This window comes from Bubalus kerabau, chromosome 10 (genome assembly GCF_029407905.1).
Source record: "Bubalus kerabau isolate K-KA32 ecotype Philippines breed swamp buffalo chromosome 10, PCC_UOA_SB_1v2, whole genome shotgun sequence".
Classification (NCBI taxonomy): domain Eukaryota; kingdom Metazoa; phylum Chordata; class Mammalia; order Artiodactyla; family Bovidae; genus Bubalus; species Bubalus kerabau.
In genome coordinates, this window is record NC_073633.1 from 43,124,220 (window position 1) to 43,141,040 (window position 16,821).

General features: G+C 38.8%; 1 protein-coding gene across 4 annotated transcripts in view; it reads right to left on the reverse strand.

Annotated features, from left to right (window-relative positions):
* Positions 1 to 16,821, reverse strand: part of UBR1 (ubiquitin protein ligase E3 component n-recognin 1) — a 152,697-nt gene that overhangs the window by 12,443 nt on the left and 123,433 nt on the right. For all 4 annotated transcript variants that reach the window (XM_055537521.1, XM_055537523.1, XM_055537524.1 and 1 more), the window contains 2 exons: positions 16,369 to 16,425; positions 14,512 to 14,589 (listed from right to left, as the gene is read on the reverse strand). In XM_055537521.1, coding sequence (XP_055393496.1) covers positions 14,512 to 14,589; positions 16,369 to 16,425 — 135 coding nt within the window. The remainder of the gene's footprint in view (positions 1 to 14,511; positions 14,590 to 16,368; positions 16,426 to 16,821) is intronic.

Consider the following 16,821-nt stretch of genomic DNA (forward strand, 5'->3'; position numbering starts at 1 on the left):
GACAGTAAACATCCACTAGGAGGGTTGCAGCCAGAGATCAGCTCCCCAGAAGAGACACACGCACACCTAAGATGCGCTGGTTGTACACCCCGAAAATGGAGCGGCAGGGACGGGGAAGGTGATAAGTCGCAGGGACCGCGCATGCTAAACACCTGGTCACCTGAGCTGCTCAGACCTGGGAAGGGCACAAAATGCAGGCCCAACTGATTCTGCGCCTTTGTGGAGTACCTGAGTACCTGAACCTGAGTGGCTTAGACCTGGGAAGTGCATACAACCCAGGGCTGGCCTCAGACAGTTCCTGGCAGAGCAACCTAGAGCCTAAGCAGTGTAGACAGGGAAAGCACACACACCGTGAGCGGGGGCAAACCCAGTGTGGCCGAGACACTGCAAGCACATGCCAGTGTTACTTGTTTTCAGTGTTCCTCCCTCCCCACAGCACAAGTGAGCCTAAAAAAGTGTCCACCACTGCCCCCTTGTGTCAGGGAAGAAATTAGACACTGAAGAGACCAGCAAACAGAAGAAGCTAAAACAGAGGGAACCACCTTGGAAGTGACAGGTACAATAGATTAAAACCCTGTAGTTAGCACCAACTACATAGGAAGGGGCCTATAGATCTTGAGAAGTATAAGCCGGATCAAGGAACTATTTGAAAATGAATTGACCCCACACTGTCCACAACAACACCAGAGAAAGTCCTAGATATATTTTTACCATTATTGTTCTTTAAATTAAAAAAAAAAAAAAAACCTTAAAAAATGTTCAAGTCCTCTATTACTCCTTTAATTTTCATTTTTATAACCTACTTTTACTTTGCAAAAAAAAAAAAGACTATTTTTTAAAGCAAACTTCATATATATATGTATTTTATAATTTTTGTGACTTTGTTTTTGTCTTTAATATTGTATTTTTGAGACTCCAACCTCTACTCTAGATTTTTAATCTTTGCTTTTTGGTATTTGTTATCAATTTTGTACCTTTAAGAACCCAATCTTCAGTACCCATTTTTACTTGGGAGCAAGATTACTGGCTTGACTGCTCTCTCCCCCTTTGGACACTCCTTTTTCTCCACCATGTTGCCTCTATCTCCTCCCTCCCCCTTCTCTTCTCTACTTAACTCTGTGAATCTCTTTGTGTGTTTTGGAAGGTGGAGAACACTTATCGAACTGATTACTGGCTGGATCTGTCTCTCTCTTTTGGATTCCCCCCTTCCTCCCCCTGGCCACCTCTGTCTCCTTCCTCCCTCTTCTCATCTCTGTATAACTCCATGAACATCTCTGAGCGGTCCAGACTGTGGAGAGCACATAAGGAAGTGATTACTGGCTAGCTTGCTCTCTCCTCTTTGATTCCCCCTCTTCTCCTCCTGGTCACTTCTATCTCCCTCCTCCCTCTTCTCTTCTCCATGTAACTCTGTGAAACTCTCTGTGTGTCCCTCACTGTGGAGAAACTTTTCATCTTTAACCTAGATGTTTTATCATTGGTGCTATATAGATGGAGAAGTCTTGAGGCTACTGTAAGAATAAGACTGAAAACCAGAGGCAGGAGGCTTAAGTCCAAATCCTGAGAACACCACAGAACTCCTGACTCCAGGGAACATTAATCGACAGGAGCTCATCAAACGCCTCCATACCTACACTGAAACCAAGCACCACCCAAGGGCCAAGTTCCACAGCAAGATATACCACGCAAATTCTCCAGCAACACAGGAATATAGCCCTGAGCTTCAATATACAGGCTGCCCAAAGTCACACCAAACCCACTGACATCTCATAACTCATTACTGGACACTTTATTGCACTCCAGAGGGAAGAAATCCAGCTCCACCTACCAGAACACTGACACAAGCTTCCCTAACCAGGAAACCTTGACAAGCCATCCGTTCAACCCCATCCACAGCGAGGAAACTTCACAATAAAGAGAACTCTATAAACTGCCAGAATACAGAAAGGCCACCCTAAACATAGCAACATAAACAAGATGAAGAGGCAGAGAAATACCCAGCAGGTAAAGGAACAGGATAAATGCCCACCAAACCAAACAAAAGAGAAAGAGATAGGGAATCTCCTTGATAAAGAATTCCAAATAATGATAGTTAAAATGATCTAAAATCTTGAAAACAAAATGGAGTTATAGATAAATAGCCTGGAGACAAGGATTGAAAAGATGCAAGAAAGGTTTAACAAGGACCTAGAAGAAATAAAAAAGAGTCAATATATAATGAATAATGCAATAAATGAGATAAAAAACACTCTGGAGGGAACCAACAGTAGAATAACAGAGGCAGAAGATAGGATAATTAAGGTAGAAAATAGAATGGCAGAAATAAATGAAGCAGAGAGGAAAAAAGAAAAACGAATTAAAAGAAATGAGGACAATCTCAGAGACCCCTGGGACGATGTTAAACACCCCAACATTCGAATCATAGGAGTCCCAGAAGAAGAAGACAAAAAGAAAGACCATTAGAAAATACTTGAGGAGATAATAGTTTAAAACTTCCCTAAAATGGGGAAGGAAATAATCACCCAAATCCAAGAAACCCAGAGTCCCAAACAGGATAAACCCAAGGTGAAACACTCCAAGGCACATATTAATCAAATTAACAAAGATCAAACACAAAGAACAAATATTAAAAGCAGCAAGGGAAAAACAACAAATAACACACAAGGGGATTCCCATAAGGATAACAGCTGATCTTTCAATAGAAACTCTAGGCCAGGAGGGAATGGCAGGACATACTTAAAGTGATGAAAGAAAATAACCTACAGTCCAGATTACTGTACCCAGCAAGGATCTCATTCAAATATGAAGGAGAAATCAAAAGCTTTACAGACAAGCAAAAGCTGAGAGAATTCAGCACCATCAAACCAGCTCTCCAACAAATGCTAAAGGATCTTCTCTAGACAGGAGACACAAAAATGTTGTATAAACTTGAACCCAAAACAATAAAGTAAATGGCAACAGGATCATACTTATCAATAATTACCTTAAATGTAAATGGGTTGAATGCGCCAACCAAAAGACAAAGACTGGCTGAATGGATACAAAAACAAGACCCCTATATATGTTGTCTACAAGAGACCCACCTCGAAACAAGGGACACATACAGACTGAAAGTGAAGGGCTGGAAAAAGATATTCCATGCAAAGAGAGACCAAAAGAAAGCAGGAGTAGCAATACTCATATCAGATAAAATAGACTTTAAAACAAAGACTGTGAAAAGAGACAAAGAAGGTCACTACATAATGATCAAAGGATCAATCCAAGAAGATATAACAATTATAAATATATATGCCCCAACATAGGAGCACCGCAATATGTAAGACAAATGCTAACAAGTATGAAAGGGGAAATTAACAATAACACAATAATAGTGGGAGACTTTAATACCCCACTCACACCTACGGATAGATCAACTAAATAGAAAATTAACAAGGAACACAAACTTTAAATGATACAATAGACTGCTGCTGCTGCTGCTAAGTCTCTTCAGTCGTGTCTGACTGTGTGACCCCACAGACGGCAGCCCACCAGGCTCCCCTGTCCCTGGGATTCTCCAGGCAAGAACACTGGAGTGTTCTTTTACTTCTCTGATGCATGAAAGTGAAAAGTGAAAGTGAAGTCTCTCAGTCATGTCTGACCGTCAGCAACCCCATGGACTGCAACCTTCCAGGTTCCTCTGTCCACGGGATTTTCCAGGCAAGAGTACTGGAGTGGGGTGCTATACAAAAGACTATTTAGACCTAATTGATATCTATAGGACATTTCACCCCAAAACAATGAATTTCACCTTTTTCTCAAGTACACACGGAACCTTCTCCAGGACAGATCACATCCTGGGACATAAATCCAGCCTTGGTAAAATCAAAAAGACTGAAGTAATTCCAAGCATCTTCTCTGACCACAAGGCAGTAAGATTAGATCTCAATTACAGGAGAAAAACTATTAAAAATTCCAACATATGGAGGCTGAACAACACACAGCTGAATAATCAACAAATCACAGAAGAAATCAAAATATGCACAGAAACAAATGAAAATGAAAACCCAACAACCCAAAACCTGTGGGACACTGTAAAAGCAGGGCTAAGGGGAAGGTTCATAGCAATACAGGCATACTTCAAGAAACAAGAAAAAAGTCAGATAAATAACCTAACCCTACACCTAAAGCAACTAGTAAAGGAAGAAATGAAGAACCCCAGGGTTAGTAGAAGGAAAGAATTATTAAAAATTAGGGCAGAAATAAATGCAAAAGAAACAAAAGAGACCATAGCAAAAATCAACAAAGCCAAAAGCTGGTTCTTTGAGAGGATAAATAAAATTGACAAACTATTAGCCAGACTCATCAAGAAACAAAGGGAGAAAAATCAAGTCAATAAAATTAGAAATGAAAATGCAGAGATCACAACAGACAACACAGAAATACAAAGGATCATAAGGGACTACTATCAGCAATTATATGCCAATAAAATGGACAACTTGGAAGAAATGGACAAATTCTTAGAAAAGTACAACTTTCCAAAACTGAACCAGGAAGAAATAGAAAATCTTAACAGACCCATCACAAGCATAGAAATTGAAACTGTAATCAGACATCTTCCAGCAAACAAAAGCCCAGGACCAGACGGCTTCACAGCTGAATTCTACCAAAAATTTAGAGAAGAGCTAACACCTATCCTACTCAAACTCTTCCAGAAAACTGCAGAAGAAGGTAAACTTCCAAACTCATTCTATGAGGCCACCATCACCCAAATACCAAAACCTGACAAAGATGCCACACAAAAAAAGAAAACTACAGGCCAATATCACTAATGAACACAGATGCAAAAATCCTTAACAAAATTCTAGCAAACAGAATCCAAGAACACATTAAAAAGATCATACATCACGACCAAGTGGGCTTTATCCCAGGGATGCAAGGATTCTTCAATATCTGCAAATCAATCAATGTAATATACCACATTAACAAATTTAAAAATAAAAGCCATATGATTATCTCAATAGATGCAGAGAAAGCCTTTGACAAAATTAAACACCCATTTATGATAAAAACCCTCCAGAAAGCAGGAATAGCAGGAACATACCTCAACATAATAAAAGCTATATATGACAAACCCACAGCAAACATTATCCTCAATGGTGAAAAATTGAAAGCATTTCCCCTAAAGTCAGGAAAAAGACAAGGGTGCCCACTCTTACCACTACTATTCAACATAGTTTTGGAAGTTCTGGCCACAGCAATCAAAGCAGAAAAAGAAAAGGAATCCAAATTGGAAAAGAAGAAGTAAAACTCTCACTGTTTGCAGATGACATGATCCTCTACATAGAAAACCCCAAAGACTCCACCAGAATATTACTAGAGCTAATCAATGAACATAGTAAAGTTGCAGGATATAAAATCAACACACAGAAATCCCTTGCATTCCTATACACTAATAATGAGAAAACAGAGAGAGAAATTAAGGAAATAATTACATCCCCATTGCAACAAAAAGAATAAAATACTTAGGAATATATCTACCTAAAGAAACTAAAGACCTATATATAGAAAACTATAAAACACTGGTGAAAGAAATCAAAGAGGACACTAATATATGGAGAAATATACAGTGTTTGTGGATCAGAAGAATCAATATAGTGAAAATGAGTATACTACCCAAAGCAATCTATAGATTCAATGCAATCCCTACCAAGCTACCAACAGTATTTTTCACAGAGCTAGAAGAAATAATTTCACAATTTGTATGGAAACACAAAAAACCCTGAATAGCCAAAGCAATCTTGAGAAAGAAGAATGGTGCTGGAGGAATCAACCTGCCTGACTCAGGCTCTACTACAAAGCCCCAGTCATTAAGACAGTATGGTACTGGCACAAAGACAGAAATATAGATCAATGGAACAAAATAGAAAGCCCAGAGATAAATCCACACACCTGTGGACACCTTATCTTTGACAAAGGAGGCAAGAATATACAATGGATTAAAGACAATCTCTTTAACAAGTGGTGCTGGAAAAACTGGTCAACCACTTGTAAAAGAATGAAACTAGAACACTTTCTAACACCATACACAAAAATAAACTCAAAATGGATTAAAGATCTAAACGTAAGACCAGAAACTATAAAACTGCTAGGGGAGAACATAGGCAAAACACTCTCTGACATAAATCACAGCAGGATCCTCTATGACCCACCTCCCAGAATATTGGAAATAAAAGCAAAAATAAACAAATGGGACTTAATTAAACTTAACAGCTTCTGCACAACAAAGGAAACTAAAGCAAGGTGAAAAGACAGCCTTCAGAATGGGAGAAAATAATAGCAAATTAAACTTAACAGCTTCTGCACAACAAAGGAAACTAAAGCAAGGTGAAAAGACAGCCTTCAGAATGGGAGAAAATAATAGCAAATGAAGCAACTGACAAAGAATTAATCTCAAAAATATACAAGCAATTCCTGCAGCTCAATTCCAGAAAAAAACGACCCAATCAAAAAATGGGCCAAAGAACTAAATAGACATTTCTCCAAAGAAGACATACAGATGGCTAACAAACACATGAAAAGCTGCTCAACATCACTCATTATCAGAGAAATGCAAATCAAAACCACAATGAGGTACTACTTCATGCCAGTCAGAATGGCTGCGATCCAAAAGTCTACAAGCAATAAACGCTGGAGAGGGTGTGGAGGAAAGGAAACCTTCTTACCCTGTTGGTGGGAATGCAAACTAGTACAGCCACTATGGAGAACAGTGTGGAGATTCCTTAAAAAACTGGAAATAGAACTGCCATGCGACCCAGCAATCCCATTGCTGGGCATACACACTGAGGAAACCAGAATTGAGAGACACATGTACCCCAAAGTTCACCGCAGCACTGTTTATAACAGCCAGGACATGGAAACAACCTAGATGTCCACTGGCAGATGAATGGATAAGAAAGCTGTGGTACATATACACATTGGAGTATTCAGTTCAGTTCAGTCGCTCAGTCGTGTCCGACTCTTTGCGACCCCATGAATCGCAGCACGTCAGGCCTCCCTGTCTATCACCAACTCCCAGAGTTCACTCAGACTCACATCCATCAAGTCAGTGATGCCATCCAGCCATCTCATCCTCTGTCGTCCCCTTCTCCTCCTGCCCACAATCCCTCCCAGCATCAGGGTCTTTTCCAATGAGGCAACTCTTCACATGAGGTGGCCAAAGTACTGGAGTTTCAGCTTTAGCATCATTCCTTCCAAAGAAATCCCAGGGCTGATCTCCTTCAGAATGGACTGGTTGGATCTCCTTGCAGTCCACGGGACTCTCAAGAGTCTTCTCCAACACCACAGTTCAAAAGCATCAATTCTTCAGCATTCGGCTTTCTTCACAGTCCAACTCTCACATCCATACATGACCACTGGAAAAACCATAGCCTTGACTAGACGGATCTTTGTTGGCAAAGTAATGTCTCTACTTTTCAATCTAGGTTGGTCATAACTTTTCTTCCAAGGAGTAAGTGTCTTGGCTGCAATCACCATCTGCAGTGATTTTGGAGCCCAGAAAAATAAAGTCAGCCACTGTTTCCCCATCTATTTCCCATGAAGTGATGGGACCAGATGCCATGATCTTAGTTTTCTGAATGTTGAGCTTTAAGCCAACTTTTTCACTCTCCTCTTTCACTTTCATCAAGAGGCTTTTTAGTTCCTCTTCACTTTCTGCCATAAGGGTGGTGTCATCTGCATATCTGAGGTTATTGATATTTCTCCCGGCAATCTTGATTCCAGCTTGTGCTTCTTCCAGCCCAGTGTTTCTCATGATGTACTCTGCATATGAAAGGATACCGAAAGAGGAACTCCCCAGGTTGGTAGGTGCCCAATATGCTGCTAGAGATCAGTGGAAAAATAACTCCAGAAAGAATGAAGGGATGGAGCCAAAACAAAAACAATACCCAGTTGTAGATGTGACTGGTGATAGAAGCAAGGTCTGATGCTGTAAAGAGCAATATTGCATAGGAACCTAGAATGTCAGGTCCATGAATCAAGACAAATTGGAAGTGGTCAAACAGGAGACGGCAAGAGTGAACATCGGCATTCTAGCAATCAGAGGACTACAATGGACTGGAATGGAGTATTACTCAGCTATTAAAAAGAATATATTTGAATCAGTTCTAATGAGGTGGATGAAACTGGAGCCTATTATACAGAATGAAGTAAGCCAGAAAGAAAAACACCAATACAGTATACTAACACATATATATGGAATTTAGAAAGATGGTAACGATAACCCTGTATGCGAGACAGCAAAAGAGACACAGATGTATAGAACAGTCTTTTGGACTCTGTGGGAGAGGGTGACGGTGGGTGATTTGGGAGAATGGCATTGAAACGTATATTATCATATGTGAAACGAATCGCCAGTCCAGGTTCGATGCATGATACAGGATGCTCGGGGCTGGTGCACTGGGATGACCCAGAGGGATGGAATGGGGAGAGAGGTGGGTAGGGGGTTCAGGATGGGGAACACATGTACACCCATGGCAGATTCATGTCAATGTATGGCAAAACCAATACAGTATTGTAAAGTAATTAGCCTCCAATTAAAATAAATAAATTTATATTAAAAAATAAAAATAAGGAAGAAATTAAGACATTTCCACACTAGTTCACTGTTAGCAGGTCTGTCCTACAAGAAATTCTAAAGAGACTTCTTCATGGTAAAGCAAAAGAACACAAAAGGTAACTTGAAGGTAAAAAACAGATAACTGTTAAGGTAAAAAAAGCTATCATAAAAGCTAATATATTGTAATTTTTGATACAAAATCCTTTTTGTTTCCTGTATGATTTAAAAGGCAAATACATAAAACAATCATTAGAAATCTATGTTAACAGGCACACAGTGTATAAAAATGTTAAGTCTGTGATTTCAACAACACAAAGAGGGGAGAAAGAATCAGAAAGAAAGAGAGTTAATGTATGCTATAGAAATTAAGTTGGTATTAATTCAAACTAAACTTGTGTTATCATCCCTATTGACACCCAGCAAAGTTGCAGGGTACAAGATCAACAGACAAAAATCAGTTGTGCTTCAATACATCAGCAATGAACAATCCAAAAAGGAAATTAAGAAAATAATGTCATTTGTAATAACATTCAAAACAATAAAATACCTTGGAATAAATGCAACCAAGGATGGAAAGTCTTGTACTCTGAAAACTACAAAACATCACTGAATAAAAGTAAAGAAGGCATAAGCATGGAAGGCGTCCATGCTCATGGACTAGAAGACTTAATACTTACTGTTAAGAAGGCAACACTCCAGAAAGTGATCTACAGATTAATGCAACCTCTATTAAAATCCCAATTGCCTCTTTTGCAGAAAAGAAAAAGTCAGTTCTCAAATTCCAATGTAATCGCACATGACCTCCAAGTAGTCAAAATAATAATGAAAAAGAAAAACAAATTTGGAAAGCTCTTATGTTACAATTTCAAAACTTACTTCAAAGCTACAGTAATTACAATGATGTGGTACTAGCATAAGGATAGACATATAGACCAATGGAACAGAATTGAGAATCCAGAAATAAAATCAAATATGTATGACCAACTGATGTTTAAAGTAGGTGCCAGAGTTTTTAATGAGAGGGCAACAACAGTCTCAAAAAATGATGCTGGGACAACTGGAAACCAGATGAAAAAAAGAATGTAGTTGTACCTCCTACTTTATTAAAAAAATTAATTATAAATGGATCTACAGCCAAAATAGAAGAGCTAAAACTATAAAATTATTTGGAAAAAACATAGGGATATATCTTCATGACTTCAGATTTGGCAACAAATTCTTATATCAACAGTATAAGCAACAAAAGAAAAAAACATAAAGTGGACTTTTATATATCAAAGGACATTGTGAAGAATATGAAAACAAACGGAAACTTTTATAGGTGATGGATAAGTTTATGGCTCTAATTATAATCTCACAGGTGTATATTTATTTCCAAACTTACCAAGTTTGTATACATTAAATATGTACAGCCTTTTGTATATCAATCATATCTCAATAAAGTGGTTTTTAAAAGTAAAAAAGAATATGAAAACAACTTACAGGAGAAAATATCTACAAATTAAAGTCTGGTAAGGGTTTCATACTCAGAAAATAAAAAGAACTCTTAAAACTCAACAACAAAAGAAACAATTATAAAATGGGCAAAAAACTTGAACATACATTTCTTCAAAGAACATATACAGATACATAACAAGAACACACAAAAATGTTCCACATCACTGGTCATTAAGGAAATATGTATCAAACCACAGTGAACTACCATTTTTTCACCCACTAGGATGGTTTTAGTTAAAAAAACAGAAAATAGCAAGTGTTGATGAGAATATGGAGAAACAGGGCCCTCATACATTCTGGTGGGAGTGTGAAATGGTACAGTCATTGTGGAAGGCAGTTTAGTGGTTCCTTAAAACATTAAACATAGGATTACCATAATGTTCCAACATACCACTTACTAGCAATATATATACCCTAGAAAAATTAAAATATATGTCCAACCAGAAACTTGCACATGAATGTTTATAGTAGCATTGTTCATAAACGTCTAAAGAGGGAAACAACCTAAATGCTCATCAATGGATGAATAGATTAATAAATTTTGGTATATACATACAATGGATTATTTAGCCAAGAAAGAAACGAAATACTGATACATCCTACAACTTGGATGAACCTTAAAGGGATGTTAATTGAAAAAATCCAGACACAAAAGGTCACAGATTACATGATTCCTTTTATATAATGTATCCAGAATAGGCAAATCCACGGAGATAGAAAGCAGATTATCAGTTACGAGGGTACTGGTAAAGAACGGGATGGGGAATGATTACTTTGTGAATGCAAAGTTTTTCTCTGGTGTGCTAAAAATGATTGGAAACTAGAGAGAAATAGTTACTGTACAATATTAGCAATACACTAAATGCACGGGTGCAGGAGGGCCAAGAGGAGCTACTCCACGATCAAGGTCAGGAGGGGCAGCGGTGAGGAGATACCCCTCATCCAAGGTAAGGAGCAATGGCTGTGCTTTGCTGGAGCAGCCCTGAAGAGATACCCCACACCCAAGGTAAGAGAAACCCAAGTAAGATGGTAGGTGCTGCGAGAGGGCATCAGAGGGCAGACACATTGAAACCATAATCACAGAAAACTAGTTAATCTAATCACATGGACCACAGCCTTGTCTAACTCAATGAAACTAAGCCATGCTGTGTGGGGCCACCCAAGATGGGCGGGTCATGGTGGAGAGGTCTGACAGAATGAGGTCCACTGGAGAAGGGAATGGCAAACCACTTCAGTATTCTTGCCTTGAGAACCCCATGAACAGTATGAAAAGGCAAAATGATAGGATACTGAAAGAGGAACTCCCCAGGTCGGTAGGTGCCCAATATGCTACTGGAGATCAGTGGAGAAATAACTCCAGAAAGAATGAAGGGATGGAGCCAAAACAAAAACAATACCCAGTTGTAGCTGTGACTGGTGATAGAAGCAGGGTCTGATGCTGTAAAGAGCAATATTGCATAAGAACCTGGAATGTTAGGTCCATAAATCAAGGCAAATTGGAAGTGGTCAAACAGGATATGGCAAGAGTGAATGTCGACATTCTAGGAATCAGTGAACTAAAATGGACTGGAATGGGTGAATTTAACTCAGATGACCATTATATCTACTACTGTGGGCAGGAATCCCTTAGAAGAAATGGAGTAGCCATTATGGTCAACAAAAGAGTCCAAAATGCAGTACTTAGATGCAATCTCAAAAGTGACAGAATGATCTCTGTTTGTTTCCAAGGCAAACCATTCAATATCACAGTAATCCAAGTCTATGCCCCAACCAGTAACACTGAAGAAGCTGAAGTTGAACGGTTCTATGAAGACCTACAAGACCTTTTAGAACTAACACCCAAAAAAGATGTCCTTTTCATTATAGGGGACTGGAATGCAAAACTAGGAAGTCAAGAAACACCTGGGTAACAGGCAAATTTGGCCTTGGAGTACGGAATGAAGCAGGGCAAAGGCTAATAGAGTTTTGCCAAGAGAACGCAATGGTCATAGCAAAGACCCTCTTCCAACAACACAAGAGAAGACTCTACATATGGACATCACCAGATGGTCAACACCGAAATCAGATTGATTATATTCTTTGCAGTCAAAGATGGAGAAGCTCTATACAGTCAGCAAAAACAAGACTGGGAGCTGACTGTGGCTCAGATCATGAACTTATTGCCAAATTCAGACCTAAATTGAAGAAAGTGGGGAAAACCACTAGACTGTTCAGGTATGATCTAAATCAAATTCCTTATGATTATACAGTGGAAGTGAGAAAAAGATTTAAGGGACTAGATCTGATAGACAGAGTGCCTGATGAACTATGTATGGAGGTTCATGACACTGTACAGGAGACAGGGATCAAGACCATCCCCATGGAAAAGAAATGCAAAAAAGCAAAATGGCTGTCTGCAGAGGCCTTACAAATAGCTGTGAAAAGAAGAGACGCGAAAAGCAAAGGAGAAAAGGAAAGATATAAGCATATGAATGCAGAGTTCCAAAGAATAGCAAGGAGAGATAAGAAAGCCTTCCTCAGCGATCAATGCAAAGAAATAGAGGAAAACAACAGAATGGGAAAGACTAGAGATCTTTTCAAGAAAATTAGAGATACCAAGGGAACATTTCATGCAAAGATGGGCTCGATAAAGGACAGAAATGGTATGGACCTAACAGAAGCAGAAGATATTAAAAAGAGGTGGCAAGAATACACAGAAGATCTGTACAAAAAAGATCTTCACGACCAAGATAATCATGATAGTGTGATCACTCACCTAGAGCCAGACATCCTGGAATGTGAAGTCAAGTGGGCCTTAGAAAGCATCACTACAAACAAAGCTAGTGGAGGTGATGGAATTCCAGTGGAGCTATTTCAAATCCTGAAAGATGATGCTGTGAAAGTGTTGCACTCAATATGCCAGCAAATTTGGAAAACTCAGCAGTGGCCACAGGACTGGAAAAGGTCAGTTTTCATTCCAATCCCAAAGAAAGGCAATGCCAAAGAATGCTCAAACTACCGCACAATTGCACTCATCTCACACGCTAGTAATGCTCAAAATTTTCCAAGCCAGGCTTCAGCAATACATGAACCATGAACTTCCAGATGTTGAAGCTGGTTTTAGAAAAGGCAGAGGAACCAGAGATCAAATAGCCAACATCCGCTGGATCATGGAAAAGGGAAGGGAGTTGCAGAAAAACATCTACTTCTGCTTTATTGACTATGCCAAAGCCTTTGACTGTGTGGATCACAATAAACTGTGGAAAATTCTTCAAGAGATGGGAATACCAGACCACCTGACCTACCTCTTGAGAAACCTGTATGCAGGTCAGGAAGCAACAGCTAGAACTGGCCATGGAACAACAGACTGGTTCCATATAGGAAAAGGAGTACGTCAAGGCTGTATATTATCACCCTGCTTATTTAACTTCTATGCAGACTACATCATGAGAAAGTACATCATGGGCTGGAAGAAGCACAAGCTGGAATGAAGATTGCCAGGAGAAATATCAATAACCTCAGATATGCAGATGACACCACCCTTATGGCAGAAAGTGAAGAGGAACTAAAAAGCCTCTTGAAGAAAGTGAAAGAGGAGAGTGAAAAAGTTGGCTTAAAGCTCAACATTCAGAAAACAAAGATCATGGCATCTGGTGCCATCACTTCACGGCAGATAGATGGGGAAACAGTGGAAACAGTGTCAGACTTATTTTTTTGGACTCCAAAATCACTGTAGATGGTGATTGGAGCCATAAAATTAAAAGACACTTACTCCTTGGAAGGAAAGTTATGACCAACCTAGATAGCATATTCAAAAGCAGAGACATTACTTTGCCAACAAAGGTCCGTCTAGTCAAGGCTATGGTTTTTCCAGTGGTCATGTATGGATGTGAGAGTTGGACTGTGAAGAAAGCTGAGTGCCAAAGAATTGATGCTTTTGAACTGTGGTGTTGGAGAAGACTCTTGAGAGTCCCTTGGACTGCAAGGAGATCCAACCAGTCCAATCTAAAGGAGATCAGTCCTGGGTGTTCTTTGGAAGGACTGATGCTAAAGCTGAAACTCCAATACATTAGCCACCTCATGTGAAGAGCTGACTCATTGGAAAAGACTCTGATGATGGGAGGGATTGGGGGCAGGAGGAGAAGGGGACTACAGAGGATGAGATGGCTGGATGACATCACTGACTCGATGGATGTTGAGTCTGATTGAACTCCGGGAGTTGGTGATGGACAGGGAGGCCTGGTGTGCTGCAATTCATGGGGTCGCAAAGAGTCGGACATAACGGAGTGACTGAACTGAACTGAACTGAAATGCCAATGAATTATACAAAATTGTATGTTATGTGACTACTTCATCAATTAAAATTTGCTAGTGGTGGTAGTACCAAATGCAAGCTCAAAAAAAAAAAAAAAAAAAAAAAAAAAGGAAAGAAAAATTCTTCTTACCTGAAATGAGAAGCTTGATTTAGGAGGCAGCTATAGTCATCAGGAAGCTCTATCAAACTATTTCTTTTTCTAGGGTACCTAGAAATATAATTTAAATGGCAGTGAGTAAATAAGCTAGGTCAAAAACAGACCAAGTAATAGAAGGATGAATGTTTTAAAAATAATGAGAGAAAAATTCCCTGGTGGTCCTGCTTCCACTGCAGGAGGCACAGGTTCAATCCCTGGTTAGGGTGCTAAGAATCTGCCACATGGCACAGCTAAAAACAAAACAAAAAACTTAGGGATTCATTTTTGCAATCTGTAGTAATTTCTACCATTGACTAGATTTATTCAAACTTTTCAGTCTAGAATTCCAGATCTTTCAGCAGCAGGTTTCCTTTCCAAATCCAACTCCTACTATTTCCTAAGACTAAATTGTTGTATTATTTCTATACTGTCTAGGAAGTAATATAAAGTAGCAGTTAAGAACACAATCTTTGAAATCAAACTGGCCCAGTTACAAATCCTAGATGCTGACACTTGACAAGCCACTGAACCTAATTCTGTATTTGCCGGTCTGTAAACTGAGAATAAATATATTATGATCCCTCAGTTAGAAAGCAGACTATCAATTTAGTAACACATTTTGTTAGGGGGTGGGGTGAGGAGAGAAACATTAAATACTCATGCTGACTGAAAAAATGTTAAATATGAATAACAGTATCAAGGAATCTCAAATGGCTGCTGAGAACTCAATTAGATATTGAAGCAAAACACAATATACTTAGTACCTAATACATGTTTTTAAGTATTATTTTTCATTCTCACCATACTAATACAACAAAAGCCTTGCATGTATGCCCTGGGAAAGGTCATTTGAATAACAGGAAATTATTATTTCATATAAAGGTCATCTGAAATAATATGAATAATATGAAATTCTCTCCTTAAACCCCAATCAATTCAAATTTTGTAATTCCTTCTGTGTGCAGCAAAAATTATCTCCTCTAAAGCTAAACTTATATCATTAAGAATATTTACTCTTTAACTTTCTATTAGCATTAACAGTATATTCCATATATTATGATACTTTATCTTATCTCTTGAATTTATGAATATAACTAGACTATAAACTACCTATGACCAAAACCTGTATGTGTTATATATCTTTTAACTCTCCAGGAGTAATGTTAATTTAGTACCATGCTGGGGAAACAGCAGATGTCTAACAGACACAAAATGACTTGTGTGAGACTAATAGTCCTAAAATATGTACTCATCTTTTAAACCCTTCTTGGTGATGTGAATACTACTGCCTCTGAGCATAGGAGGTGGAGCTATAATCTCTAAATCGCTAAAATTGGGTTACAGATATGAGAGGATATGTTAGCATAGGTTTCAGGGAGAGGGTAATATTTAAATCAGTCCTTGAGGAAGAGATGGATTTTGATTAAGCCAAAACTTGAAGGAGATGGGGGGCTGAAGAAAACTTTTGTTGAGTAGTCTCCAAGCATATAGAAAGGAGGAGATGGGGAAGAGGGAATAGTTTTACTTATATTTTCATTCTCAAAAGGAAAAAAAAAAAGTGATTTACATGAATACTGTCACTACCCTCTCATTTTAATAAGTAGTAGCTCCAAGAAACCATCTCTTCCTTTGCCTTTTAATAGGTATGCATTAGCTTAAGAAATAGGAGTTGGTGGTGCCAAACAATTTAAGAGGGAAAGGACAGTCACTCCAAGAAAAAAATCAATGGTAGGAAGAATCGAATTTTCAGCAAGACATAACAGAAATGCGAGAAATAGTATGCTGAGTGAGAAAGAAAAGACTAGAAAGCATACTCAGCAGCTGACGGAAGGACTGAGAAGTAAAACCAACCTGACTACAGTGCTTTTTTGCTTCAAACAGTTTAGTAAGGCAGGGTCTGTACACCACCTGTATGGGAAGCAGAGAGAAAAGCAAATGGGTCATCACAACTTTAGTGCAGTATTCATCGAGCCATCCTCGCTAAACCTCTTGGCCCCTTCTTTCCATGTGCTGTCTGCTAGACTTCTTTTTACCTTACATCTTGCCTCTTCTTTCTTCTCCTTTTCTTTTCTCCCCTTTTTTAATGTCTTCCTATTTATCCTCCGTCAAATCTTCTATTAATTTCTTTTTTAAAGGGTTTATCTATTACTAGAAAAACATAAACTATGCTCAGTATTTTAAGAAGAAGGAATTTAATACCAGAAATTGGAAATAAAGGTGACAGAAAGGCTGAGAAGCCAAGCAGGAGACAAAAAAGCAAGGCAACAAGAAGATCAGCCAATAACAGGAAGCTACTACCCTTGC